This window comes from Bubalus bubalis, chromosome 3 (genome assembly GCF_019923935.1).
Source record: "Bubalus bubalis isolate 160015118507 breed Murrah chromosome 3, NDDB_SH_1, whole genome shotgun sequence".
In the NCBI taxonomy this organism is placed as follows: domain Eukaryota; kingdom Metazoa; phylum Chordata; class Mammalia; order Artiodactyla; family Bovidae; genus Bubalus; species Bubalus bubalis.
The window spans coordinates 121,848,288-121,873,561 of record NC_059159.1 but is presented as its reverse complement, the minus strand read 5'-3'; the positions used below and the strand labels follow the sequence as shown (position 1 = coordinate 121,873,561).

Here is a 25,274-nt window from a genome sequence, read left to right as displayed (position 1 = left end):
GCAGAAGATATTAAGAAGAGGTGGCAAGAATACACAGAACTGTATAAAAAAGATCCTCACGACCCAGATAATCACGATGGTGTGATCATTCATCTAGAGCCAGACATCCTGGAATGTGAAGTCAAGTGGGCCTTTAGAAAGCATCACTATGAACAAAGCTAGTGGAGGTGATGGGATTCCAGTTGAGCTCTTTCAAATCCTGAAAGATGATGCTGTGAAAGTGCTGCACTCAATATGCCAGCAAATTTGGAAAACTCAGCAGTGGCCACAGGATTGGAAAAGGTCAATTTTCATTCCAATCCCAAAGAAAGGCAATGCCAAAGAATGCTCAAACTACCGCACAATTGCACTCATCTCACATGCTAGTAAAGTAATGCTCAAAATTCTCCAAGCCAGGATTCAGCAATACGTGAACCGTGAACTTCCTGATGCTCAAGCTGGTTTTAGAAAAGGCAGAGGAACCAGAGATCAAATTGCCAACATCTGCTGGATCATGGAAAAAGCAAGAGAGTTCCAGAAAAACATCTATTTCTGCTTTATTGACTATGCCAAAGCCTTTGTCTGTGTGGATCACAATAAACTGGAAAATTCTGAAAGAGATGGGAATACCAGACCACCTGACCTGCCTCTTGAGAAACCTATATGCAGGTCAGGAAGCAACAGTTAGAACTGGACATGGAACAACAGACTGGTTCCAAATAGGAAAAAGAGTACGTCAAGGCTGTATATTGTCACCCTGTTTATTTAACTTATATGCAGAGTACATCATGAGAAACGCTGGACTGGAAGAACCACCTTGCTGCTGCTGCTGCTGCTGCTAAGTCGCTTCAGTCGTGTCGGACTCTGTGCGACCCCATAGAACCACCTTAGAAAACCTCAAAAATTTCTGCTTAGGTATGGAGGCCAGCGGAACTTTAAGAGCCGGGCTGACGCGGAAGGGAATCCAGACGGAAGGCAGCCATTCCAAACCACAGCGGGTTTAAGACTTCCGCCCCGCAGAGAACTTGCCAACACCCTGACCCTCCACGTCCGCCCAGCTCTAGTTCTGCGCAGTCTCCTGGCATGATTTGCCGTCCCTATGGCAACCCGGTAGCTGGCGTCGGAAGATGGAGACCTCTGAGTCTATTGACAGATCGCAGTCGCGGTGAGAGCCACAGCTCTGGCTGCGGGCGGAAGGGAACAAGGAAGTTAACAGACTGCTGTGCTTCTGACAGCTTTGCCGCTTTCATTTTTTTTTTTTTTCCAGATGTTTAGACTTACAGCCCAGCTCGGACGGACTAGGGTCCAGTTCCGATCCCTTTTCTTCTTGGGATGGCCGTCATAGCTCTGCCCTGGTAGCTGCAACCGCAGCAGCTTCAGCAGCTGCCACAGCCGCCTCCACTGCCAGAGCAGCTGCATTATGGACAAAGAGCCCAGCCCCCTACTCTCATGGGAACCTGCTCACGGAGCCCTCCTCTGACAGTCTGACAGAGCGCTACACTGGACCCAGATTTACCCACAAGATAAGCTACGGGAGACTCGGCTTTCAGCCTGCCTGTTTTTCCCATGTTGCTCGGAATCCCTATACTACAAATGACCTTAGCTCTAGCCGTAGCCCTATTCCTGGCTCCAGTTCTGGCCCTGTTCCTGGCTCCAGCTCTAACCCTGGTCCTGACTCCAGCTCTGACCCTGGACCTAGCTCCAGTTCTGGTCCTGGTGGTAGCCCTGGCGGTGGCTCTGGTCAAGGTCCTGGCCACGGCCCTGGTCCTGGTGGTGGCTCTGGTCAGGGTCCTGGCGGTGGCTCTGGTCAAGGCACTGATCTTGGTCCTGCTATTGATTCTAGGCATAGCCCAGGCCATGGCCATGGCCCTAGGTTAAACTTCTCTGCTCCTGTAGGCTTCAGAAACCCCAGGGGAGATCTTATCCCTAATTATACCGGCTGCAAACACCACTGTCACTGGGAGCCGCAGAAACAATCCTGGAAATTTTTAAAAGTCTCAGAACCTGGTGCCCGAGGGCTGTGGAAGCCCCCCGAAGTTGAAGGGAAGAGTACGGTTCTCAGTGAAACACTGCCACGGGGCCAGTGCCTTCTCTACAACTGGGAGGAGGAGGTATTAAGGTTTGACCTGCTCCCTTTTCTTGAAGGCTGCCCCCAGTTGATGGGGGTAGGTACAAGGAAGGATATCATTGTCACTCAACTTGGGGCCTACAGAGAGCCACCAACTACCTGGATCAAGTCCCAGTCATGCAGGATGGCTCTGAGAGTTTCTTTTTCCGACACGGACACCGGGGACTGCTGACCCTGCAGCCACAGTCACCCATGTCCTCCTGCACCACCCAGAAAGACTCATACCAGCCCCCAACAAGCCACTGTCAGCCAATTCGAGGTATGAAACATGAGAGAATGGGCAAGAATGAGTTCAGTAGAGAAAAAAATGAATATCAGGTGGGCCTATGGTTGTCTGAGGGGTATAAGGACAAAACCCAATTTTTCCTCCTTTCCCCAACTTTGTTTCTTCTGGGCCTGTTTCTTAAGCATCCTCCTCTATTCTGTCCATTCTCTGACCTCCCCCAGGGAAGCGTGAAGCCATACTGGAGATGCTGTTGCGCCAACAAATCTGGTGAGAGGCTGGGTGAAGGGAAATGGGGAGGGGGAGGACAAAAGTCAGGGGAGAATGCCCTTGACACTCCCCAGGCCTCTGTAGTAAAGAGGTGCAGGCAGAGCAGGAACCCACAAGGAAGGACTCTGAGGTCGAGTCTGTGACACACCACGACTACAAAAAGGAGCTGGTGCAGGCAGGGCCTCCTGCCCCAACAAAGGTAAGAACGCAGTCACCCCCACCTCCCACCCTTGTACAGCTGGGTCCTGACAGGCTGTGGGAAAGCAGCCAGCCCAGAGGCTGAAGAGTTAACTCTTCAGGCCAAGAGTTATGCAGTATTTCCCTCACAGATCCACGACTACCATACAGAGCAGCCTGAAACCTTCTGGCTAGAGAGGGCACCTCAGCTACCGGTGTGTGAGGGTGACCGGCTGTTGGGAGTGGGTGAAAGGAGGGGAGGAGGCTGTTCTGTCCTCACTTGGGGCAGAGCAGGCCCCGTCCTCATTCTGGCACTCCTCCAGGGTGTCAGTAACATCAGGACACTAGACACACCGTTCCGGAAGAACTGCAGTTTCTCAACACCTGTGCCTTTGTCTCTAGGGCAGCCGTTGCCCTTTGAACCTGAGAGTTATTCCCAACAGGGAGAAATATCTTCCCTTGCCTGTCAGGGAGGGGGACAGGGTGGTGGAGGGGGTTGAACTACTCCTGTCTAAGGGCTGAGGAGGGAAGTAGATGTGGAATATGGAATCTCCTCTCTGAACTGGAGAGGTGGGGAGGAAATGAATTGGTCTGTACTTGGTGACAGGGTTTTACATAAAAAGTGTTCTCTCTTATCCTGAGACTGCTGATTCAGTGATTCTGTGAGTTACTGTATCCATACCCCAGAACCTTTCCTTGGAGCCGCCCCTAACACAGACTATGTTACCCATAACTGTTTTTGTTTGTTTGTTTTATATTTGGCCAAAATATTCTGGTTTAGATACAGATATTTACAGAAGGTAGGGAGGAAGGGGACCAGGCCAGAGAGGAACAGGTATATGTACAAGACTGAGCTGCAAAGGGCAACAGTTTCCATATAAGGTGGGGGTTTTATACATGTTGATTTCCATCTCATGTGACAATGTCCACTTCTGATGTGTGGAGAGATGATGGCTACTGCCCACCCAGGTACCAGCAGCAGGGGATTGTCTGACTTGGGAAGAAGTAGGGTTTATAGGAGCCCAGCAGGTCCTTTCCGCTCTCCTAGGAGCCAATAAGTTCGCATCTTTCCTTTTCCCTGGAATTGGGGGAGCAGAGATAATTCAGATTCTTCTGTTATTCCTCGTACCTCCCTCTCTTCCCCCACAGCCTCCACAGTCACGTTGATCCTCCCTTTCCATGACTCCCTCCCTGTGGCCTGCCATCACCTTCATCTCCACATCCCCTCGAAGCTCTAGCTGGAAGCATCCGAGCTCATCCAGGGCATCCTTGGTGGTAGAGGAGACATGAATCTTCAGGGCTGGGGCAGGACAAGAGAGATGATGGAAAGAGGAATTAAAGAAAAGGCAACCAAAGAACTGCAGTATCAGGGAGAGCTTTATCCAACCACCATCCCTCCAGAGGGTCTCAGTCTTCCCAGGGCACATGCACTAGAACCAAAATATGTCCAAGGATGGGGAAATCAGGAACTGCGGTCTATCCAATTGAGAGATTTGGAGGAACTCTGAAAAGAAGAAAAGGCCAACCCAGATGGAGGCTGGGGCTGAGGTTGAGGGTTGATGTCTCACCTTGACCGTTAGACTCCATTCGGGAAGCAGTGTTCACCGTGTCTCCAAAGAGACAATAGCGGGGCATCTTTAGGCCAACGACCCCAGCACAGACGGGCCCTGTGAGAAGAAACAGGTTGGAAGAGCCTGGGGAAAGTGGATACGAGGGCAGGAGGGAGAATCAGCCCTACCTGTGTGGACCCCTATGCGTAGCCGCAGTTGGTCATGGGGTCGGTGGCGGATGCGGAAGGAAGAAACTGCATCCAGTAACGCCAGGGCCATACGAGCAATTTCTGGGGCATGACGCTGACCATTTCTGCCTGGGAGACCAGATACCACCATGTAGGCATCTCCAATCGTCTCTACCTGATTGAGAGGGGGATAAAAAGGTCATCTCTATCTGTATCAATGGGCGTGGGGAAGAGTAAGAGGAGACAAGCTGAGTACCACTATGAGTCATCCTGGCAGCCAGGAAGCCAGACAGTGACTGCCAAATAAGTGCCCCAGTCCTGAGAATCTGGGAGAAGCAGGCCCAATGAAATAAGCCCTACATAGCCCAAAGTGTCAAAGGAAAGAAAGCAGGCACTTGGCTTTGTTAACTGTACTGAAGCTGTGTAAGAGAAGGTCCTGGTTTTTAGGGACTACACACAGACTTATTTAGGAATGAAGGGGCACTATGTCTGCCACTTACTTGCAAAAGGTTCAGAAAATAATTATATGGATATATAGATAGTTTTTTTTTAATAAAGCAAATGGGAAATACAAACAATTGGTAAATCCGAATAAAGGGTTTATGGGAATTCTTCGTTATGGTAAATAAGAGATGGCAGAGTGAATCCAAAGGGAAGGGACAAAAGTGGGTATTTATTATCTACACAATGTTAGGCACTTATTCACAATAAGTCTATTATTCCCATCATACAGATAAAATATCTGAGGCTCAAGGAGCTTCTCTTACTTGCCCAAGGCCACACAGTTAGCCACAAAGTCATATCATTTTTTACTCCCAAGCACCATAAAGCCTACCCTAAATGACTCAATGACTTCAACAAAAAGCTTTCACTACATAGCTTGTCCTTCATCCCAACATATCATTCTATACCCACATCCTGTATGCTCCCTCCATGTCGAGGGGATGAAGAGAAAAGATGGCTAGACTCTGACCATACCCTCAGGCAAAAAGTGGCAGACTAGATCTTGTGATGGTTCTGATTAGGGAAGCCTCAAGGATTCACAAGAGATTAGACTGGGATGTACAACTACAGTGCCAGAGCCTCAGTCGTCTATAAAGGGCACTCCAGCACTGGAATGCTGGAGACTCAAGCGGGAAAACTGACCACGGGCAGGTAAGGCACGTGGGGTTCGGGGAGACTGGTTTTTAGAGTGTCAGTGGAAGGGCAGTCCCAGCTCTCACCTTGTAGACGTCAAAGTTGTCAATTATGGCATCGAAGCATGTATATAGATCGTTAAGAAGTGTCACCACCTAAAAGGGATAGGAAAGTAGAGGCCTCAAAACCCGTGCCTGACTTTCTAAGAATTCTTAACACACGAGCCGTGGCAAGATATGGAAACTCCAGAACAAGCTAGTCTTTCCTATTATCAAGTTTCTCTATGCCCCAGTTAAGCTTCCCTAGGTCCCCACCCCGTCCCTGGCCCCTAACCTGTCTCTCACCTGCATGGGGGTGCTCTCTGCCGACAAAGCTGTGAAGCCAACGATGTCACTGAAGTAAATGGTAACGCTGTCAAAGGCCTCAGCCTGTACAGTCTCTCCCCGTTTTAACTGCTCTGCCACTGAACTAGGAGGCAAGGGTACAGTCCAAGCCAGACTCAGAGAAGGGGGCAAAGGGAGAGGAAAAGAGTGTATGGCTGGAGCAGAGATGGGTTCTAACATGAAAGCTGAGCCTAGGGGAGGAGAAGGAAGGTGGCTGGGAAGTCCTGACAGTCCAGAGCAAGATAGGGTGGACACGTGGTGGGGGTTGGAAGAGGATCCCTGGGGCTGCAGGCCAAATGTCCTAAGATGGGACTGTTCTACCTACACTCACTGGAGTGAAGCTCTGGTAGAGCAGCATCCTAAGAAGAAGGGATAGGAGGCCAGGAAGAAGGCAGCACAGCTCATTTGGAGACAGAATGAAAAACATGGTCTAGAGCCAGAATGGGTTCACGGTAGCAAAGATGTGACAAAGCAGGGTTCTGAGGGTTGGGAAGGGAGTTGTCAAGAGCTGGATGAGGTAGAAAGCAACAGAGCAGATACCAAAGGAAAATTCAGGAAGGGGTCAGAAGTCTCACTGGGGTAGAATTTGGTAGAGCAGAGCCTCAGCCTTGCGTTTCTCCTCCAGGTAGGCCTGTGTGCGCTCCTCCACCAGCTTCTCCAGGTTGTTGGCATATTGCTCCATGCGCAACAGAAGGTTGTCCAGTATACTGGTGCCACCTTCCCTGGAAGGAGGCCATGATATGGTACATGCTCCAAGATGGTCAAGACTCCAGGGCTTTCTACCCAGCCCACCTACCCTCTTGGCCGCACCAGCCCCACCTCATCCACTAAGACTGATGAGGCCTCTATCCCTGGGGAGCCCCTGCCCCGTCATGCCCTCTTACTTGTTAAAGCGGCGAATGAAGCCCTTAATCTGTCCAAAGTCTGGTCGTTCAGCTGGGTCCTGGGCCCAACATCGCTCCATCAGCAAAACTAGCTCTTCATTCAGTTGCGTCCGGTCAATACTTGGCCGGAAATAAGGCCGCTGACCATTCCGGACCTTCTGGACAATCTCTGAGGGTGATCAAAGGCTTGGTTGAAGAAAAGGTCCTCCAGGTAGGGGAAGTGCCGGGTAGTAGATTGACTTACCTTTGGGGCTGAGATCCAGGCCCTCCAAGTAGAAAGGCCCACTGCGAAGTGCTATCTCCTGTAAGATGATCCCAAAGCTATAGACATCAGCCTTCTGCATGCCTGTGGTTGGCAGGGGGTTCCCACTGAGCAGTTCTGGGGCAGTCCACAGCTTCTCTGAAAAGAAGGAACCAGGTCCTCAAAGATGGAATCCCCAAGCCCACCTGGGCTCATTCGCATAATACTCGCCACAGTACTGCCACTCCAACTCCCTCTCCCACCCTCCCTAAGTGGAAATGATCAGGGCCGGGGGAGGGCAATGCAGAAGTGGGTTGTGGGGAAAGGCCTCACTGGCATAGAGGGCATGGCTGTCATCAGGTTCAGCAGTTGATCGGAAGCTGGCCAGGCCATAGTCTGTGATTTTGAGCACGAAACGACTATCCACCACACAGTTTGAGGACTTGAGACTCCCATGGGATGCAATAATGCTGTTATGGAGAAAGGCCATGCCCTGCAGGATACAGATCAAGTCATAGGATTGGATCATATCTGGCTTAGGATACCCCCTCTCCACGAGATGGGCATTAGCTAGCTGTCTAAAGATCTCAGGGCCATAAAAACAATATGCTAATTTTGAAAGGCATCATTTGTACAGTTTCCACTCGAAGCAGGCAAAAATAGGAGAGTCATCTCTTCCATGGGCTTCCCTGGTGGCTCAGATGGTAAAGAATCCACCTACAATGCAAGAGACCTGGGTTTGATCCCTGAGTTGGGAAGATCCCCTGGAGGAGGGCATGGCAACTCACTCTAGTATTCTTGCCTGGGAAATCCCATGGACAGAGAGCCTGGCAGGCTATAGTCCATAGGGTTGCAAGAGTCCGACACAACTTAGCAACTAAACCACCACCATCTCTTCCTGGTACCTTAAGCAGTATATCAGCGCCTAAGCACCAGGGACAGGAGACATACATAAGAAGAGGGACAAGGGGAGCTATCAGCTATTACCCTGGAAAGGGCAGTTTGTCTTCCGAGTAATGAAGGGAACAGAATTATGAGGGTGAACTCCAAGAATACTACACCCATGATGGCCTCAAATGCTTGGCCACTGCTCAGGAAGGCGTGCTTTGAGATCCAGGTATTAAGACTACCTAGATGCACCAAGGAAGATAAGCCAGTTGGAAACTTTAACATATAATCATAAACAGGCAGGCAGGTCGAGATGGAGAAGAAAAGTGATCTAGAGGGAATGCGTACCAGAGAGAAAGTGGAGAAGATGGTAAATTAGGAAAACCTAGGACTTCCCTGGTGGCATAGTGGATGGGAATCTGCCTGCCAATGCAGGGGACACAGGTTCAATCCCTGGTACAGGAAGATCCCACGTGACCCAGAGCAAGTAAGCCTGTGAACCACAACTACTGAAACCTGAGCACCAGAGCCTGGGCCCTACAACAAGAGAAGCTACTGCAATGAGAAGCCCATGCACTGCAATGAAGAGTAGCCCCTGCTTACGGCAACTAGAGAAAGCCCACATGCAGCAGTGAAGACCTAGCACAACCAAAAATAAAGACATAAATAATTTTTTTTAAAAACCCTGGAAAATGGACCAAGGTAGGAGGTAGCTGCCAAATCAATGCAGAAGCCTGAAACTTCTGACCCAACAGGGCCAGAGAGGAGAGAACCTTTGCCTGTGAAGGACTCTTAAGGCAGGTCCTAAGAGGATAGAGTGATGCTTCCCCTGGGAAGTCAGTTTGGGTGGAATAAAAAAAGGATACAGTGCTAACCAAAACTCCTCTAAATGTTTAGCATTGGGCCTAAACAATTCAAAACTCTAGTCTCTGTGAACTCTTTCTTCTTATTTGTTTCATCTTGACATCAACAAACCTTTGGAAATCTCCAAATTTGTGAATATAGATATGATTAGGCTTCTGGATTTGTTATAAATCACCTTTCCATCAAATCATTGTTCTCTTAAGAGTCATGTTTTTCTTATAATTTATCATCACATCTCCAGTTGAGCACCACATCGTGACCTAATAATTTCTCTCTCATGTAATGGCAAACTTTACATTACACACAAAATTTTTAAAATAACTTCATTAGAACTCATCAGATTAACCAAAGCCAGATCAGGTGTGGTACAGGTGATCCACTAGGCTAGCTCACTGACCCAGGGACTTGCTTCTAAACACCTGTGCAAGATGCAAATTTGCTGCTGCTGCTGCGTCGATTCAGTCGTGTCCGACTCTGTGCAACCCCATAGACGGCAGCCCACCAGGCTCCCCCGTCCCTGGGATTCTCCAGGCAAGAACACTGGAGTGGGTTGCCATTTCCTTCTCCAGTGCATGAAAGTGAAAAGTGAAAGTGAAGTCGCTCAGTCATGTCCAGCTCCCAGTGACCCCATGGACTGCAGCCTACCAGGCTCCTCCATCCATGGGATTTTCTAGGCAAAAGTACTGGAGTGGGGTGCCATTGCCTTCTCCGAGATGCAAATTTAGATCTCCACAAATCCATGGATCTCTGGGTCACTTGAAAATAGCTGAAGCCTAGTATCTTAAATGGACAAGGCAATGGCAACCCACTCCAGTACTCTTGCCTGGAAAATCCCATGGACGGAGGAGCCTGGTAGGCTGCAGTCTATGGGGTCACTAGGAGTCGGACACAACTGAGCGACTTCACTTTCACTTTTCACTTTTCACTTTCATGCATTGGAGAAGGAAATGGCAACCCACTCCTGTGTTCTTGCCTGGAGAATCCCAGGGACGGGGGAGCCTGGTGGGCTGCCGTCTCTGGGGTCTCAGAGGCAGACACGACTGAAGCAACTTAGCAGCAGCAGCAGCAGCAGTATCTTAGAAGATACCAAATGATCAGCATCGTTTTCCTTGGCTTCTCAGTTTTATTTAGAGAAGTAAGTAAAACTTACTTTTTTAATGTAAATTTAAACTTTACATTTACTTAGTAAAATGTTCTTTTTGAATTTCAGTTTTTCTGAACAAAAGAGCAGATATGCCACATATTGGCTAGAGGGTAAATGACAGAGAAAAATGAGGGTAAAAAACCCAGAAGATAAGTATGTTTGGAGACCCCATTCATTTTTCCCTGCTAAGAGATTTTAATGTAAACTCTTGGAGGTTAAAAAAAATAAAAGGATGATGGAGAGAGATTTGAGGTGTCTAGTGTAGGAAAACAAAAATTTGCTATGAAGACTCTTTGTGGCAAATAAAACTCATTCCTCCCAATTGAAAGCCCCAGATCCCTTGTTTACCCATTATTAGCCAATCTTCAGAATAAGGGGAAGTGGAGAGAATGGAATTTTTAGAGGACCAGGAAGAGAAATCCTAAGCAAAGACAGAAAAAAGGAGGCATTATTAAAGTGGATGAACTCAAGGAGTGGGGAAGACTCACCTTAACAAGGTCATTAATGAGTGAATAACGAAACATCCAGTCCAGGTTGATGCTGTCATTTTCCAGAATATCCTGGTAGGTGACATGGAATAGGTGATGTGACTATCCTTGCCCACTGTCACCTGCACAGTTGATGTAATTTTGGGTCTATCTCCCTTGCCCCCATAATCCCCACCTAGATCCCACACCTGTAAACTCCCACGAGGACAATACTCGGTGACAATGCAAATGTTGGGAGGGTCTATGCAGGCACCAATGAAGCGAGTGAGATGGTTAAACTGAACATCTCTCATCTAGCCAAAAGAAAAAAAAAAAGGAAGAAAAGAGAATTCAAAGAGCTAAAAATTAGATACAGAAATCTACCACTACAGGAAAGGACCTTTCTCTTAATTGTACTCACAACTCAAAGTTATTTATAAATGACCCACTTGCCCTCCCAGCCAGTATTACTATTCCCTAGTCCTCTCCTTCCCCTTCCACATCCGTGTCTATCCTGGGCCCTCAACCCATACACCATGACTTACATGTTTGAGTTCAAACAGAACCTGCCGGGTCAGCTCGATGCGCTTCTTATTCACATGCTTGATGGCCACAACGTTTCCCTGAGGGTAGGGGTGAAAGGGGAAGAGGAACATGAATCTCTGAAGGAGCCTCTGGGTGCTGGGAAAGACTAGAGAACTGTGGGAGGACCCAGGAGCTCAGCCAGACAGAGAGAGGAGGCTGACAAGGGGCAGAGGGTCACAGGAAGAGGTGAAAGATGAGGATGAGACAGGATGAAATGGTGGGAACCAGAATAAGCGGATGACTGTTCACCTTGAAGTGACCGGTGTTGGCAAAGATCTGGTATTTCCCATGGGCTGTCATGAGCGAGCCGTAACTGGATCCCCGCTGGGGCCAAGGGCAACATGGAGGCGGAAGGATGAAAGGAACATTAGATGGTGTGGTGGTGCAGGCGCTATCATTACAGGCTGATGTGCTGGGAAAGGTCCAGGGTACGAAAGGACAGGCACTCAGAGGGAAGCGGAGGGGCAGCTGAGAGGAGGGCTCACCAACGACAGCGTGAGGCGACTGCCTGCACCCTTGTGGCATCGCTCTGAATTGCCGAACTGCAGCTCTTCCCAGCGGATGCGCCACAACATGCTGGCCAGCTCCTTCTCCAGCATCAGTTTTCTGTAAGGACTGCACCCCTCAGCTGACTGGCAAGCCCGATCCTGCCACCCCAGAAGCCAGCTGCAGGGTGGTGGGGGCTTCCCGGCAGCTCTTGAGGCTGCAGTTGTCACACCGAGAGACAGGTCAGAGAGAGAGTGAAGCACTCTCTGTGGGTCGGACACAAGCCCTGTGCTTATGTAAAAACACAGAGGCTGAAAATAAAGTACCTTCTTAAAATGCTGCCCGACTCTTTGCAACCCTATGGACTACAGCCCACCAGGCTCCTCTGTCCATGGAATTCTCAAGGCAAGAACAGTGGAGTGGGTAGCCATACCCTCCTCCAGGGGATCGAACCCACATCTCTTATGTCTCCTGCATTGGCAGGTGGGTTCTCTACCACTAGTGCCATGGTAGCATCCATGGAAAGTTCACCTTTGCCCATAGAAGACCCCACTCAAAATCACTAATTCTAGACTAGTGTACCCAGTCTAGAACCAAAGTCAGGGTGGGGAAAGAAGACCGAGGCTAAAAGACAAATGACAAGAAAGGTTAGAGACGACGGAGTTACAGCTAAGGGAGCCTGTCAGCGGAAAGCTCAGAACTCACCGGAAAATGAGGAAGCTGGAAACACCAAACATGATGAAGGTGATTCCTGTGCCCAGTGCCACAATTGCCAGAGTTGAAAGTGGAGCTGAAGGGGAGAGGGGGACCCTGAGAAAGACTGTGTGTGGCCTTGTGAGCCAGAAGGGGGCGATGCTCTTAGGTGCAGGGAGCAGACCCATCTCAAGGTAGAGAGGAGGGAGAGGGTAGAGGAGACGAGATGAAACAGAGCTAAGAGTCAGGGGCAGCGGGGCATGAGGAGGAATAAGAGAAAGGAAAGCAAAGAGGGGAAGGGCTGCTCCCAGTCCCTGCACACACCCACTTTTATCACAGGATGGGTCGTCCATGTCAAAGGCACAGGGGGGATTGTCCAGGGGTGGGGCCCCCTTCACCCAGGGAATGGGCCGTCCTGTCCACCAAATCTGCTTCTCGGCTCCCGAGTAGTGGGCTGCAGGCTGTGAGGATGGAGAGAACGGGGCCCACAGGCCTGCTCCCACCAGCCTCCTCGCCCCACACCCAGCTACTTGGCTGCTTTTCTCCCCAACCTGCCGCTCCCCCCACCACCATCATGCAGCTCCAGGAGAGAAAGTAAGGCCCTGCCTCGAGTGCCTTTGGTTCTGCCCCCAAAAGGACCCTAAAAGCTGGGTTTGTGGGCCCCACACTCTCTTCCCTGCCTCCTCCCCCATCACCTGAAAGTCCCCGGAAACCAGGTCTCCCATGGCCCACAGGACAAAATCAGTCTCCCGGTCATTGTTCTTGTCCATAACGACCAGTCCAGTTACACCTAAGACAGAAAGGAGCACCCCTTACTTGGAGATCTGCCCTTGGTCCCTCTCCTATCTTCCCAAGCCCTCTAGTTACCTGGCGGTCCGTCCCTGCCCCCATTCTTAGCATGTGTCCACCTCAGCCGGGTGCTCTGACCCCAGCTAACTCTCTCTCCTGCCCCTGGTGTCTGTGTTTGCCTCTGCCCACTCCACTCCTGAGCCTGAAAGCAGCGCTCTGGCCCTCATCTGACCCTCTCCATTACCACGGTATCTTCGTCCTTGCATCTTCTCAACAATTCGAAGTCCGTCTTCCCGGGTGCCTCCCTCCTGTATGGTCTCGTTCAGGACTTCGGCGTACAGAAGGATCCCATCATAGAAGCAGCCAGCAATGAGGTTCATCTGGGGGTGGTAACTTCAGCAGTGCTCTCCAAAGGTCCTGCCAGGCCCCTTCTCCAGCCCCCCTCCCATCTCTGAGATCTCCTTCTTCTCCTCCTCCTGGTTTGCTTTCTTCCCTCCTCCCATAACTAAGGGGCCATCCCTGCCTCACTAGGGCAGAAGGGAAAAACCCAGATGGAAGCCCCCCACAGTAGGGCTGGCCCTGTGGCCAAGGCTGTATTCTGAGTTAGGGAGAAGAGCCTTTCCTCAAAGCCTGGCCTGACTCTCAGGGAGAGAGAGATCTGCTTACCAAGGAAGGGGCCAGCTCCACACCAAAATCTTCCCGTGCTCTAATCAGAAGACGATTCTGGAATTCCTGGTATTCAGGATTCGGGGGTTCTCGGTATGTGATGACCAATACCGTCTGGACCCACAGCACATGGGAGAGTGAAAAGGATTCAAGATGGGAATTAGGGGAAGAGAGGAAGCAGGAGAGAGAAACGTGGTGAAATACACATGATATAAAATGTACATGGGTGACCCTGAAGGCTGAGAGGATACTAAACACTGTGTGTGTGTGTTTAATACATCTGGGAGAAGGGCTGGCACTCCTCCATACAAGGTAGATAGAACCATCTGTTTACGGATGGTTCCGGGAATGTGGAGACTAAGAAACAGACAAAGTCAACTCCATCCCCCAAATGGGCTCTTCATCTTCCTGAAGCCCCTACTATCCTTCAAGGCTCCTCGGTCCCTTCCTTTCTGGGTACCTGTTCCCAGCAAGGACAACCCTGAGCAACAGCGCCTCTCCCTGGTGTTAATACTGCTAATACTATCAGCAGAATGTTGGCCCAGTGCTTCCACCCAGTGAGTTAAAGAGATTTCAGGTCCTATGACAAGTGGGGGAAATACTTGTGATACAGTGATTCCATCTGTAAAAAGATGGAAAAAGCCACGAGCCCATTCCTTTAACGTGTGTAGAACACCCACTATATGCAGTACTGCCCTGCATACCAGCCTAGTCCCACAAGTCATGAGTCACAAGGAAAGCACACGGTCCCATGCCCACACACACCTCACAGGTAAGCCAGTGACACATGTGGTCTCAGCTGTGCACACTTCTCACTGGCCACGGTCAGCATTTCTCTGTCTTCCACGGGGGTGCCTGCCTGGCTCCCACTGCCCTCCCACACTTCCCCCTTCCCGGCCTCGGCCTGCACCTCAGGCCTCCGCAATCACTAGCCTCTCTGCCTTGGTCAGAAAACTGGCATGGCAACTTTGGGGAAAGACTTTAGATCAATATATTTTGTGAAATGATAGATTAAAACTAGTCATTTCTAACAATTGTGTTAATCCATGTCTTTAATCCCTAAAGTACTGTAGAGATACTAGATACATTACTTATGATCTATTCTAGATCAATTCACTCCAGGTACGAAATAGTGAAGTCAGTTTATAACACATATTCAATATATAGACTAGAGTTTGCCTACTGAGGTAATTATTCTTACTGGAGCGTGTGGATGCTTGACCACACATTGCTAATACTCTCCCATTGTCAGGCAGAATTAAAAAGGAGAGGGAGACTGAGGGTGGGGCTGGAAGGGTTCATTCAGGAACACTTACTCAATGAATAAAATAAAAATAGAAAGGTAGGATATGGTTGACAGTGCAAAAAGTTAGTTAAAAGACTGGAGGGACTTCCCTGGTGGTCCAGTTGTTAAGAATCCACCTGCCAGTGCAAAAGATACAGGTTTGAGCCCTGGTCCGAGAAGACCCCACAGAGCAACTGAGTCCATGCACCGCAACTGCAGAGCCTACGCTCTAGGGCCCGCGCTCCACAGCAAGAGAAACCATTGCAATGAGAAGCCCACACACTGCAACAACCGTAGCCCTGACTCACCACAACTAGAGAAAGCCCACACGCAGCAATGAAGACCCAGCACAGCAAAATAAATAAATAAATAAATAAAATGCTTAAACATTACAAAAAGAAACTTGAAAAGATCAGGCTTCACACAATTTACATTTCAATACAAATGTTGATAATAGATTTCCAGTGCTTTTTAAAAAGTAATTCCCTAGGTTTGTTTGTTTGCTAGACCAGCAGTTCTCAAATTTTTTTGGTCTCACAACCCCTTACTACTAGAAATTACGGAGGACTCCAAGGAGTCCGTAATTTGGATTACATCTATCAATATTTACCATAGGAGAAATAAAACTGACAAAGTTTTAAAGCACAAGAATACACAAGCACACCTTCTATAGCTGCCAGAGTGATGACATCATCTCACATCACGTAGCCTCTGGAAAACTCCACTGTACAATCATGGAAGAATGAGAGTGACAGAGGCAAATAACATCTCAGTATTTTTAAAATAGTTTTGACCTCATGGTCCCCATAAAAGGATTCCAGGGGCCCCCAGGATCCCAAGACCACACATTGAAAACTGCTATGCTAGACTCTTCTGCTGTGGTTACTAGCTACTAAAAAAGAGAGAGAGAAGCAGAAGAACCTCCAAAGAATTGCTGTTTTTGCTCAGGGGCTAGAGAGAAGGTAAAGGTAGGTCATTGTGTCCCATTTCATAGGGGACCCCAGGTGGAAAAAAAAAAAGGCAAGCAAAGGCTGCCAAAAATGAGTGCAGCAGTGATGGAAGCCAGAAGGGCACCCAGGAAATGTGGAAGGGCAGCAGACACCTGGCTCAGCCTGTGGGCCCACCCACACCTAACCCCGATCAATGGACAGAATGGTGGTCTCCAGAAGAGATGCTGCCCGACACAGCCCTTGGTTTAGTGCTAACTTCCATTCTAGATGCTGGAGTGCCCCCTCTGTAACTCAGTCTCATGCTGGTCACCTAGGTGGTGGCTTCTGCCTGGGTTTCTGGGCCAGTCTGTCTAATGTTCTAAAATGTCCAGACAGAGGCTCTGGGTCCTTAGAGCTGAGTCATTTGTTTAGTTCCACTGTATCCACTTATTTTCCCCTCTCCTGACTGATCATCTCGGTTTATAGTATCTGCCAGCTCTACTCCTCTCTAGAACAATTCCTGACTCTGTCCCCCTCTTCCCAACACACACCTTGATTTAACTCAGTAAACACGTGCTGGGCACATGGACTACACAGTTAGGCATGATCCCTGCCCTCTAGCAGCTACGGTTTAATGACATTTAAAAATTATAGCAACATACTTAATTTTAAGGTCTTCTCCCCCACTCTAGCTAGTATCCAGCATGAGCCGGGACCTTTTCCTTGGGCACGACACCCGCCTGGAAAGCCGTGGATATCTGTATCTGGGGCTCCTCACCTCTGCTGCCGCCTTTTCCAGGTTAGCCCGGTCCAGGACCACAGTGGACAAGGTATGTCTAGGGTGTGGCCTCTCTGCTCTTTCATCCTTGTCTGAAACTGACCACACAATCTCCCTAACCCCCTGCCCGGCTTCAGGATCAGAAAAGGCTAAGAAGAGCTTTGTCAGAGGATACCCCATCACCCTCTCTCCCCACCTCACCACCTTGATTTTCCCATTGGCATGTTCTTGACTGTCCCTTCTCTTATACTGTAGCAAAACCTCTCTCTTTGCTTTTCTGTCTTAATAATGCCTACAGTGAGTGGGAGAGCTGAGAATTAATTTATAGTCGGCCCTTGAGCAACATGGGTATGAACTCAGGTATCAGCATGGGTCCACTGATAATGCAGCTTTTTTTTTTCCAGTAAACACAGACCATGGTACTGTATGATCCATGGTCGGCTGAATCCACAGATGTGGAACTTCTGATGGGAAGGCCCGACTGTAAAGTGATGCTCAGATTTTTGACTGCATGGAGGGGTGGGTGTCCCCACTTCCCACAATGTTGAAAGACCAATTGTCAGTAACTAATTGTTAGTGGACTATATCCCTCCTCCCCTATCCTAAGTGCTGGGGCCTCTTGGCTGATAGGAATTCTCCCACAAGAGAGACAGATGTTCCCTCAACAAAGAAAATGTGGCCCAGAAGGCTGTGGAGTCTTCCCATATGGGAGGGTCAGGGAGACCTTCCTTGACCACGGTAGCGAAAGCACAATTCCCTTATTACTCTCTTCTCAAACCACTCCATTCTTTTTTTTTTTTAAAGTACCATACCACATCACAATTTGTTCTGTACTAGTATTATTGCTTATTTGTTTATGTTGGTCTACTCTACTGAATGTGGACTCCAAAAAGGCAGGGACTATATCTGTCATGTTCTCTGCTGTATACTAGTACCTAGCACAGCAACTGGGACGTAACAGGTGCTCAGTAAACTCGAATAGAATGAGTCAGTCTTCAGGTGACTCAAACATTGACTGAATAGTAACTTCCAGAGGAGACAGTTAGACACAAGAGTGGGAAATCCGGTCCAGCCTGAGGATTCAGGGATTGTTTCTAGAAGGGAAGATAACTGATCTGAGTCCTAAAGAATGCCTTATTCAGACAGACAAAAGGTGAGAAGGTCATTTTAGGCAAAAGTTACAGCATCAACAAAGCCTGTCCTGTCACTGCCTGTGTTCACGTGTGACAGTCACAGACTCAGGAGGGCAAACAGATGTGTCATTCATAGTCAGATGCAACCAAATACAAAATCACACCACAGCCACAGGGAGCTCAACCCAGTGCTCAGTGACAACCTGGAGGGGTGAGCTGAGGAGGGAGATGGGAGGGGGTCTCAGGAGGGAAGGGCACATATGTATGCCTGTGGCTGATTCCTACTGATGTGTGGCAGAAACCAACACAAATATCGTAAGCAACCATCCTCCAATTAAAAAAAAAAACAACAAACAGTCATATAAAACCTCACTTACTGGAGAAGGTGGCCAAACAAGTCCAGCACTTATACATACCTACTTAGAGTCAAACAATCTAAGGGTTGAAAGGACCTTAAGGTTATCCCATATGCCACCTCAAATCCTTTTGGGAAAAGGAGGGATATGCATAAATAAGTAAAAAAAAATACTTATGCACACAAATCGGTGAAAAATTGGTGGAAGAAGAGGGGAGCAATTCATGGGTATGATTTTAAGAGGCAGAGATTTGGGGTGAAGGGAGGAAGAGTACTGTGAACAGAAGGAGCAGAGAGCATAAAGATGGGGGGCAGCGTTTGGTCGCGGATTTGAGAGAGGTTTAGCCGCTGACATACTCAGCAGTACTGGAAAGTAAGATTTTAAAAGTGGGTTGAGAACAGACTGTAGAAAATCTTAAAGGTCATGATAAGGAGTCAGGACTTCATTCAGTAGGAAATCAGTCATTTAAAGTTTTGAGCAGAGAAGTGAACAGAGTCATGTCACTTCTCCCTACAAGTTGTTTCTCACATCCATTTCTTTTCATTCCTGCTATCATCAACACCCCCTGGAGAAGGAAATGGCAACTCACTCCAGTATTCCTGCCTGGAAAACCCTGTGGACAGAGGAACCTAGCGGGCCACAGTCCATGGGGTTGCAAAGAGTCAGACACAAATGAGCAAACATGCATCCTTACCACAGCTCAAGCCCATACCTCTAGGCCGCGTTCTAGGCTAGCACATACAGGTGGTCTCACTGCCTCCCATCTTCTCCTCTTCCAATCCAACCTGAATTCTGTCAGTATACTTCTCATCACAAAAAAACAAACAAACCAACCAACCTCGAAAACTCAGCCATTCAAGTCCAAGCACCTCAGTCTTAGGTTCAGGGCTCTTCTTAAGCTGAGGCTACCCCTGCAACATTATTTCTTATAATCTGCCCCAAGTGAACCACTCTTTCTTGTCAGGTCAGTTTGCCTTGGACCCCCAAACAGGTCCATTTCTGTCTTTTTCTCTTAGCCGCCTAGATCCTCTTTCCCACTCTGACTAGGAAAACAACATCTGTCTTTAAAGTCACAATAGAGTCTTGCTTCCTTTATAAAAGCCATCCCTAAACCCATCCCACAGTGACTCTCTCCTCTGAACCACTCAAGTTCTTAGCATCTCTTCCAGGACCCATAATCACATCCTATCTCATACTTATATCTAACTGTACTGCAATCATGCCTCACCTCTTCAGAAAGGGTGGAAGCCCTCCCAGGGGCTGGGACTAAATCTTCTCCTAAACATTTCTCCCTGACAGTATATCTACCATTGGTACTTAGGAAAGCCAGCCATTCCAAGATCTTAAGAGGTGGCCTTGGCAGACTCACTGAGAAAGAGCCACAAAGGTGAGACTAAGCTAGAAAATCCTCTGCCCATTTCACCCCTATAGTTTACAATTCTCCCCTATTGCTGGGGCTTCTGTGGGGTCTTGTGAGAGAAAGAGAATCCCCCAAAAGTTCCTCTCCCCCTTCCTTCAAGTTTGGTTCAAATGATACCTGAAATGCTTCTCTGAGGGCCTGGGCCTGTTCCCGGGTGCGATTATCCTGCCAGGGCCGGCCCATGGAGCGTGTGGGGCCTGCACGGAGACTCTCCCCAAAGACATCCAGGTAAAAGAAGACGTAGTCCCCGTTGGTCAGGTTCTCCCTCTGGGCCTGCAGCAGGATCTCATGCAGCATCTCCAGAGGGCCACAGATGTACACAACTGCGGCAGGTACATGACAGAGGGGCCCCTGAGAGAGGGGCCGGGACCCTCAACAGCCCCCTTTCTGACCGTCTGCATTTCCACGCTTAGCAAGGAATAGAGGCCCGAACCTATCAACCACCCACCAGATGTGCCCCATCCCTCCCCTTGGGAGTCTATGTCATAAGTACCCTGGGGCCATAAGGACCATCTGGCAGAAGTCAGAGCCTGAGTCCAGACTCCAAAGGAAGGGAGCTATCCCTCGAGCCCCTCCCCTTCCCAGAGCGCTGCCTTCTGCTCCCCACCCAGACCTCCTCACTCCCCCACTCTGCCCTGCCTCTCCCTAGGCTCAAAGGCACTGATTGCTCAGAATTTCTCTCAGTATGAGCTTTACCTGTCTTTCCCCACCAAATCTGCTGTACCTCAAAGCCCATTAACAGAGTCCTCACTCTTCTTATGCCTCCAAGGGGTCTTGGCAGCCCAGTCTGAGAAGTCTCTGCTCACAGACAGGCACACATTTTGGAGTGACCATCAACTACATTCACTACTCCAGGGCACTCACATTGCTCTCCAGATTCAACGTCCCCCAACCCCATACTCTCCCTGACCCAAGCTTCACCCTCCATGCTATCTTATTTCCTGTTCACACTACCTATGAACGGCCACCAGCAATGCCACCCCCCCACCCCCGCCCAATACAATGCCTCGGGCCTCTCCCAGGGGCTCCATCCATGTCTGCTTCTTGATCCCAACCACCACCATCAGTTCCTCAACACCCATCTACATCTACAGCCTCCCAGTGCTGAGCCCCAGGGACACCGCAACCCTCCTCCCCTAGCCCTAACACAGCCCGGGCCACACTCACTGCGCCCGTTGGCCCGGATGAAGTGGGTAGCCTGCTCAGGGCCCCCCGGCTCACGGGCATACACCTGGTGCTGTACACTGAGGTTGCTGCCCTGCAGGGCCTCAAAGACTCCCTCGATGGTGAAGTAGTGAGGCCGGTCATCTGTGCGAGCATCCAGATACAGCAAGGCAGCACGGGCAGTCCAATTGAAGTGCCCGTGGAGCGTCACTACAAACTCACCCAGCTTGGGAGCAGAGGGGCCAGTGCGCACCAGGGTTCGGTAATGCTCACTCTTAGCCGAAAAACCAGAGGCCACAGCACCCGCGGTCAGCAGGGGAAGGCGCCAGTGTGAGGCAAAGCGAGCCACAGAGGCAGCGGGGTACACGCAACCCGGGCCCAACAGAAGGTCGGGGTCATGGTACAACTTGAGATCCACAGCGCGCAGAGGGGCCAGGTACTCAGAGCAGGCGCCGTCCAGCTCAGAGCTGACAAAGCGGAGGTCCACGGGCAGCGCCCGGCCCAGTGCCTCCATGGCAAGGGCCACAGCGGGACCCACCCGTGGCCAGGCCCAGGCATAGCTCAGGTTGTGTTCGGGCAGCACCACCGCCAGCGTCAGGTTGCGCGCCCCGGGAGGACGCACCCCACCTGCCAGGGCTGCCACCACCAGCAGGAGAGATGGCAGTGCCATGGGGAGAAAGCAGCGGCCCCACCGCCCCCAGAACCCGGGGCCAGGCGGGCCTACGGGAGAGACACCAGCACCACCCAGCCTGGAACCAGGGGAAGACCGCCAGAAGAGAAGTGATGATGAGCCAGGAGGGTTGGGACACAGGAGAGGGGCAGGGATGGGCGAGGAAAAGGAGGGAGCGGGTGAGGACTGGGTCCAGCAGCCCAGGGCAGGGACTGAGGAGGACTAAGGGTAGGGTGGCAGGAGGACGGCGGGACCGAGGGGGCCTGTGACTGGGATGTGGACAGTGAGGGGTGAAGTCGGCTGATGAATCTGAAGCTGAGGAGCAAAAGGGGATCCGAGACTGGGATGGGGTGGGGGTGGGGGACAGGCTGGTACAAAGAGAAGGCCTGGGGGGCACCTCACGGCCGAAGGGGCTAGGAGGGCAGAGAGCTGCGGAAAGGAGGACCAGGGGGGTAAGGTGGGAGGGGGCTGGCGCGGCGGAAGGACTGGGACCATGGGCGGCGGGGAGCGAAGCGAGGCCTGGGCCGGAGGGGAGGGAAGGCAGGGGTGAATCTCCCTGAGAAGGCTTCTCCCGAAGCTCCTGCTTGGACTAACGGGCCCAGGGCGCTGGTCCCATCCGGAGCTGCGGCGGCCCCGCCCGTGTCCCAGCTCCTCTCTGCTCCGCTTCTCCTGGGCCCGGGCGGCCGGCGCAGCCCCGCGCTTCCTCCCGCCCCCTGCCTGGGCCCCCGGGCGCGCCGCTCGTCCGGGTCAGGTCGCCGCGGCCCGGCCGTCTCCGCTCGCTGCGCCGGCGGCGGCCGAGTGCGACTCCCCGGGCAAGCCGCCCGCCCCCGCCCCGCGCCTTCCCCGCCCCCTCCCCGCGGCCCCTCCTTCTCCCCCGCCCGGCCCCACCCTCCGGCGCCTGCTGTCTCCCCCAACCCGCCCCTCCGCCCCCCAACCCCTACCCGGCCGCCCGGGGACCTCACAGGTCTCACACCCACCCAGGGGGCGCCGCGCAAGGGCCTCCCAGGCCGGCGAGGTTCCGGGCGTCCCCTCACTTTGAGGCCTGCCCGGTCTCCTCCGGGCCCCCCGGGCCACCCCAGCGCGCGCTGTCCTTGTCACTCCCAGGAGCCAGGGCCTGTCTACACGGCCCTCGCACATCCCGCTCTTCTTAGGGTCTCCTTTCTCAATTTCCTCGAGTCCCTCAGACACTCCAGCCTCAGGAAGAAGTCTGGAACCCCCACGTATTTGGTATCCTCACTTGTCCTCCACCTAGCGAGCCACACCACCCTTCTCACTGCTGCGAACTCTCTCTCCTCTTTACCAGCAAAACATGCTTGCTCCCTGGAAGAACAGGCCCCTCCAGGACCAAGGTGTCCCAAGGACCGATTTTTCCCGAGTCCTTACGAAGTCCATGAGTCTCCCTTTTCCTTAAGACTTAACTCTCCAATCTCTCTTCCTGGCCCTACGCCCCGTCTGTGCCCTCCCGGGTCCTCAGAGGCCACCACAGCCCACTGGGCTTCCATCACACCATCTGTTCCTGGGCAGGACCCCAGAACAGCCTCTTCTCTTTGTCTTCCTTCACGGCCCAGGCTCGCACCCGACAAAAGCTCAGGGACTGACTCAGCAGAACATTTCCAGCAGTGGAAGCCCACTGTGTCCCCTTTGGGTTCCACCCTCCCTCCTAAGCATCCAGCCTAGAAGGCTCACCCCAGATACCTCAGATCTGGAGGAGCTGATCTGATTGCAAGGACCAGCTTGGGAGGGATGAAATCATGGTTGCTGGGAGGAACTGCCATGGGACCTTAGGGAGTTTTCCTCAAATTGTCATTAAGGAGATGCACATCAACCCATTTTCCTCCCCCCTCCCAAGAGCCACAGTGCATCTCCTGCTTCAGGCCACTTCTCCAGCAATCACAATTCCAAGAAGCTGAGAGCTCCCGGAGTAGAGCGAGAAGGGTGGGTGTGCAGGGAGAGGAGGGGCCTAGTTTCTCTGAGGTGGAGGCGACACCTAGTGGTTTGGGGAGGGAACTAAAGGACAATGCCATTTTATTCTCAGGTACAATATTTCTTTATTGAACACTGTCTGCCTTGCACAAGCTATGGGGATGAATGCACAAAGCTGAATGATACAGGCTTACCTTTGCGGAGCATTCATTTGGAATCCCTTGGGCTCAGAGGCCAAAGGCAAGCCCCCCAACAACCTCTTTTGCCCTCAAGCCAGTAGAAATAGAAACCTTTGGATAGCTCTTTAAACTAGACATGTAACTCCAGTTCCAGCTCCTGACACTGTTAGTGCAAAGAAACTTCATCCTATCTGAGCAGGGAAAAGAAGGATAGACCAGACAAAAGGGTAATGGGACAACCTGAAAAAGACATGACTCTAGCTTCACATACAATCAACCAAATACTTTTCAAGCAACTACACACATTTTAATCAGAGAAGCAAATCCAAATGACACAATCTCTGCCAGAATCACAGAATTTCAGTGCTAGGAGGAATCTTATAAATATATTGTTCACTCCTATCATTTAAAGATAATTGAAAACTGAGTCTCTGAGAGGGAAGTCCCATAGCTTCCTCTCCTGCCCCTCTCCCCCAACTCTACATGTTTTTTTCTTTTTAAAAAAATTTTCTGCTCAGGGTCTTAGCTGAGGCACACAGTATCTTTCATCTTCCGTGCAGTATGTGGGGTCTTTAGTTGCAGCGCGCGAACTCTTAACATAGCATATGGGATCTAGTTCCCCGACTAGTGGAGAAGGAAATGGCAACCCACATCAGTATTCTTGCCTGGAGAATCCCATGGACAGAGGAGTCTGGTGGGCTAAAGTGCATGGGGTCTCAAAAAGTCGGACACGACTGAGCGACTGACACTACACTACACTACACTCCCTGACTACGATTGAACCTGGACCCCTTGCATTGGGAGCGTGGAGTCTTAGCCAATGGACCACCAGGGAAGTCCCCTATGTGGCTTCTTAATAGCAGATCAGACACTAGAATACAGGTTTCCTGGTCTCTAAGGTGGGCTCTGTACAGATATTTGCTGACTCATGGAACTTACCATGTTAAGCTGTGCTTAGAGGGTAATGGCCACCAAAGACCCAAAAGAGTCTCTCTAGAACACCTGCAGACCCAAGAGAGGGAGGATCAGACACCACTGTTGCTCAGACTCTCCAGATGAGTTCAAATACATGATATATCATTTCAAGCATCTTGCCCCTTCCCTCTTCCTTCCAACTTGCCACTAAGACTAGAAAGTGGGAAGGGCAGGGAAATAAAGTTAACTGCTTAATGCTGTTTCTTATTTCTTTTTTTAAAAGTTTATTTATTTTTTTGGTTGCTTTGGGTCTTAGTCGCATCATGCAAGATCTTTGCTGCATCATGAGGGATCTTGCCTTGCAGCTCATGGACTCTCTAGTTGTGGCACGAAGGCTCAGTAGTTGCAGAGCACGGGCTTCGTGGCTCTATAGCATGTGGGATCTTCATTCCCTGACTAGGGATGCAACCCACATCCCCTGCATTGCAAGGCTGATTCTTAACCACTGGACCACCAGGGAAGTCTGCAATGCTGTTTCTAATTAACATCCAGTGAAAATTTTTTGTTTTTTCATTCGCAAGAAAAGACCGAAAATGTTAGATAAATGAGAACTTTGATTATCTATATATTCCAATCATCTAATTATGTTCTCCCTCATATGGACAATAAGATTTTTACTATTTGGTGGCCATACTGCTACTCATACAAAGCCTTGGAAGCCTAAAGGTCCTGCTGGCCTGAGCAGCACCCAGCTAGGAGTCAACTTTCTCTCTGGAGGGT

At 50.5% G+C, this 25,274-nt stretch overlaps 2 protein-coding genes across 12 annotated transcripts; one reads left to right on the top strand and one right to left on the bottom strand.

Moving 5' to 3' along the window:
• Positions 1-1,002: 1,002 nt before the first annotated feature.
• On the top strand, positions 1,003-3,410 carry SPAG8 (sperm associated antigen 8). Of its 2 annotated transcripts, XM_006064376.4 has the most exons (7): positions 1,003-1,144; positions 1,247-2,090; positions 2,192-2,366; positions 2,555-2,600; positions 2,685-2,799; positions 2,930-2,992; positions 3,101-3,410. In XM_006064376.4, the coding sequence occupies exons 1-7, from the start codon at positions 1,107-1,109 to the stop codon at positions 3,275-3,277; spliced, it is 1,458 nt and encodes a 485-aa protein (XP_006064438.4). In that variant the 5' UTR covers positions 1,003-1,106; the 3' UTR covers positions 3,278-3,410. The 2 variants fall into 2 exon arrangements, with proteins under 2 accessions (XP_006064438.4, XP_045021013.1); XM_045165078.1 differs by having other exon boundaries at positions 2,930-3,410.
• On the bottom strand, positions 1,030-22,286 carry NPR2 (natriuretic peptide receptor 2). 10 transcript variants are annotated; one of them, XM_044940027.2, is made up of 23 exons: positions 20,811-22,285; positions 20,340-20,441; positions 19,761-19,966; positions 13,743-13,856; positions 13,321-13,456; positions 12,983-13,077; positions 12,616-12,748; positions 12,300-12,384; positions 11,594-11,723; positions 11,358-11,432; positions 11,069-11,146; positions 10,733-10,837; positions 10,545-10,616; positions 7,494-7,653; positions 7,164-7,319; positions 6,920-7,088; positions 6,611-6,757; positions 5,997-6,120; positions 5,739-5,807; positions 4,516-4,690; positions 4,346-4,444; positions 3,986-4,077; positions 1,030-1,163 (listed from the first exon to the last, which is right to left on the bottom strand). In XM_044940027.2, exons 1-23 carry the CDS (start codon positions 21,475-21,477, stop codon positions 1,077-1,079), a joined length of 3,276 nt encoding a protein of 1,091 aa, XP_044795962.1. In that variant the 5' UTR covers positions 21,478-22,285; the 3' UTR covers positions 1,030-1,076. The 10 variants fall into 10 exon arrangements, with proteins under 10 accessions (XP_044795962.1, XP_044795963.1, XP_044795965.1 ...); XM_044940028.2 differs by having other exon boundaries at positions 11,594-11,714; XM_044940029.2 differs by lacking the exon at positions 1,030-1,163 and adding an exon at positions 3,512-3,855 and having other exon boundaries at positions 20,811-22,284.
• Positions 22,287-25,274: the final 2,988 nt, after the last annotated feature.

Excerpts from the sequence above, each read along its gene's own strand:
- SPAG8 (XM_045165078.1), top strand. The coding sequence starts at position 1,107 with ATGGAGACCTCTGAGTCTATTGACAGATCGCAGTCGCG. Across the intron at positions 2,367-2,554 it reads CCACTGTCAGCCAATTCGAG|GGAAGCGTGAAGCCATACTG; the intron begins GTATGAAACATG and ends GACCTCCCCCAG. Across the intron at positions 2,601-2,684 it reads CTGTTGCGCCAACAAATCTG|TAAAGAGGTGCAGGCAGAGC; the intron begins GTGAGAGGCTGG and ends AGGCCTCTGTAG.
- NPR2 (XM_044940027.2), bottom strand. The coding sequence starts at position 21,477 with ATGGCACTGCCATCTCTCCTGCTGGTGGTGGCAGCCCTGGCAGGTGGG. Across the intron at positions 11,433-11,593 it reads GTCGCCTCACGCTGTCGTTG|CGGGGATCCAGTTACGGCTC; the intron begins GTGAGCCCTCCT and ends CCTTGGCCCCAG. Across the intron at positions 10,617-10,732 it reads GTCCTCGTGGGAGTTTACAG|GATATTCTGGAAAATGACAG; the intron begins GTGTGGGATCTA and ends GTCACCTACCAG.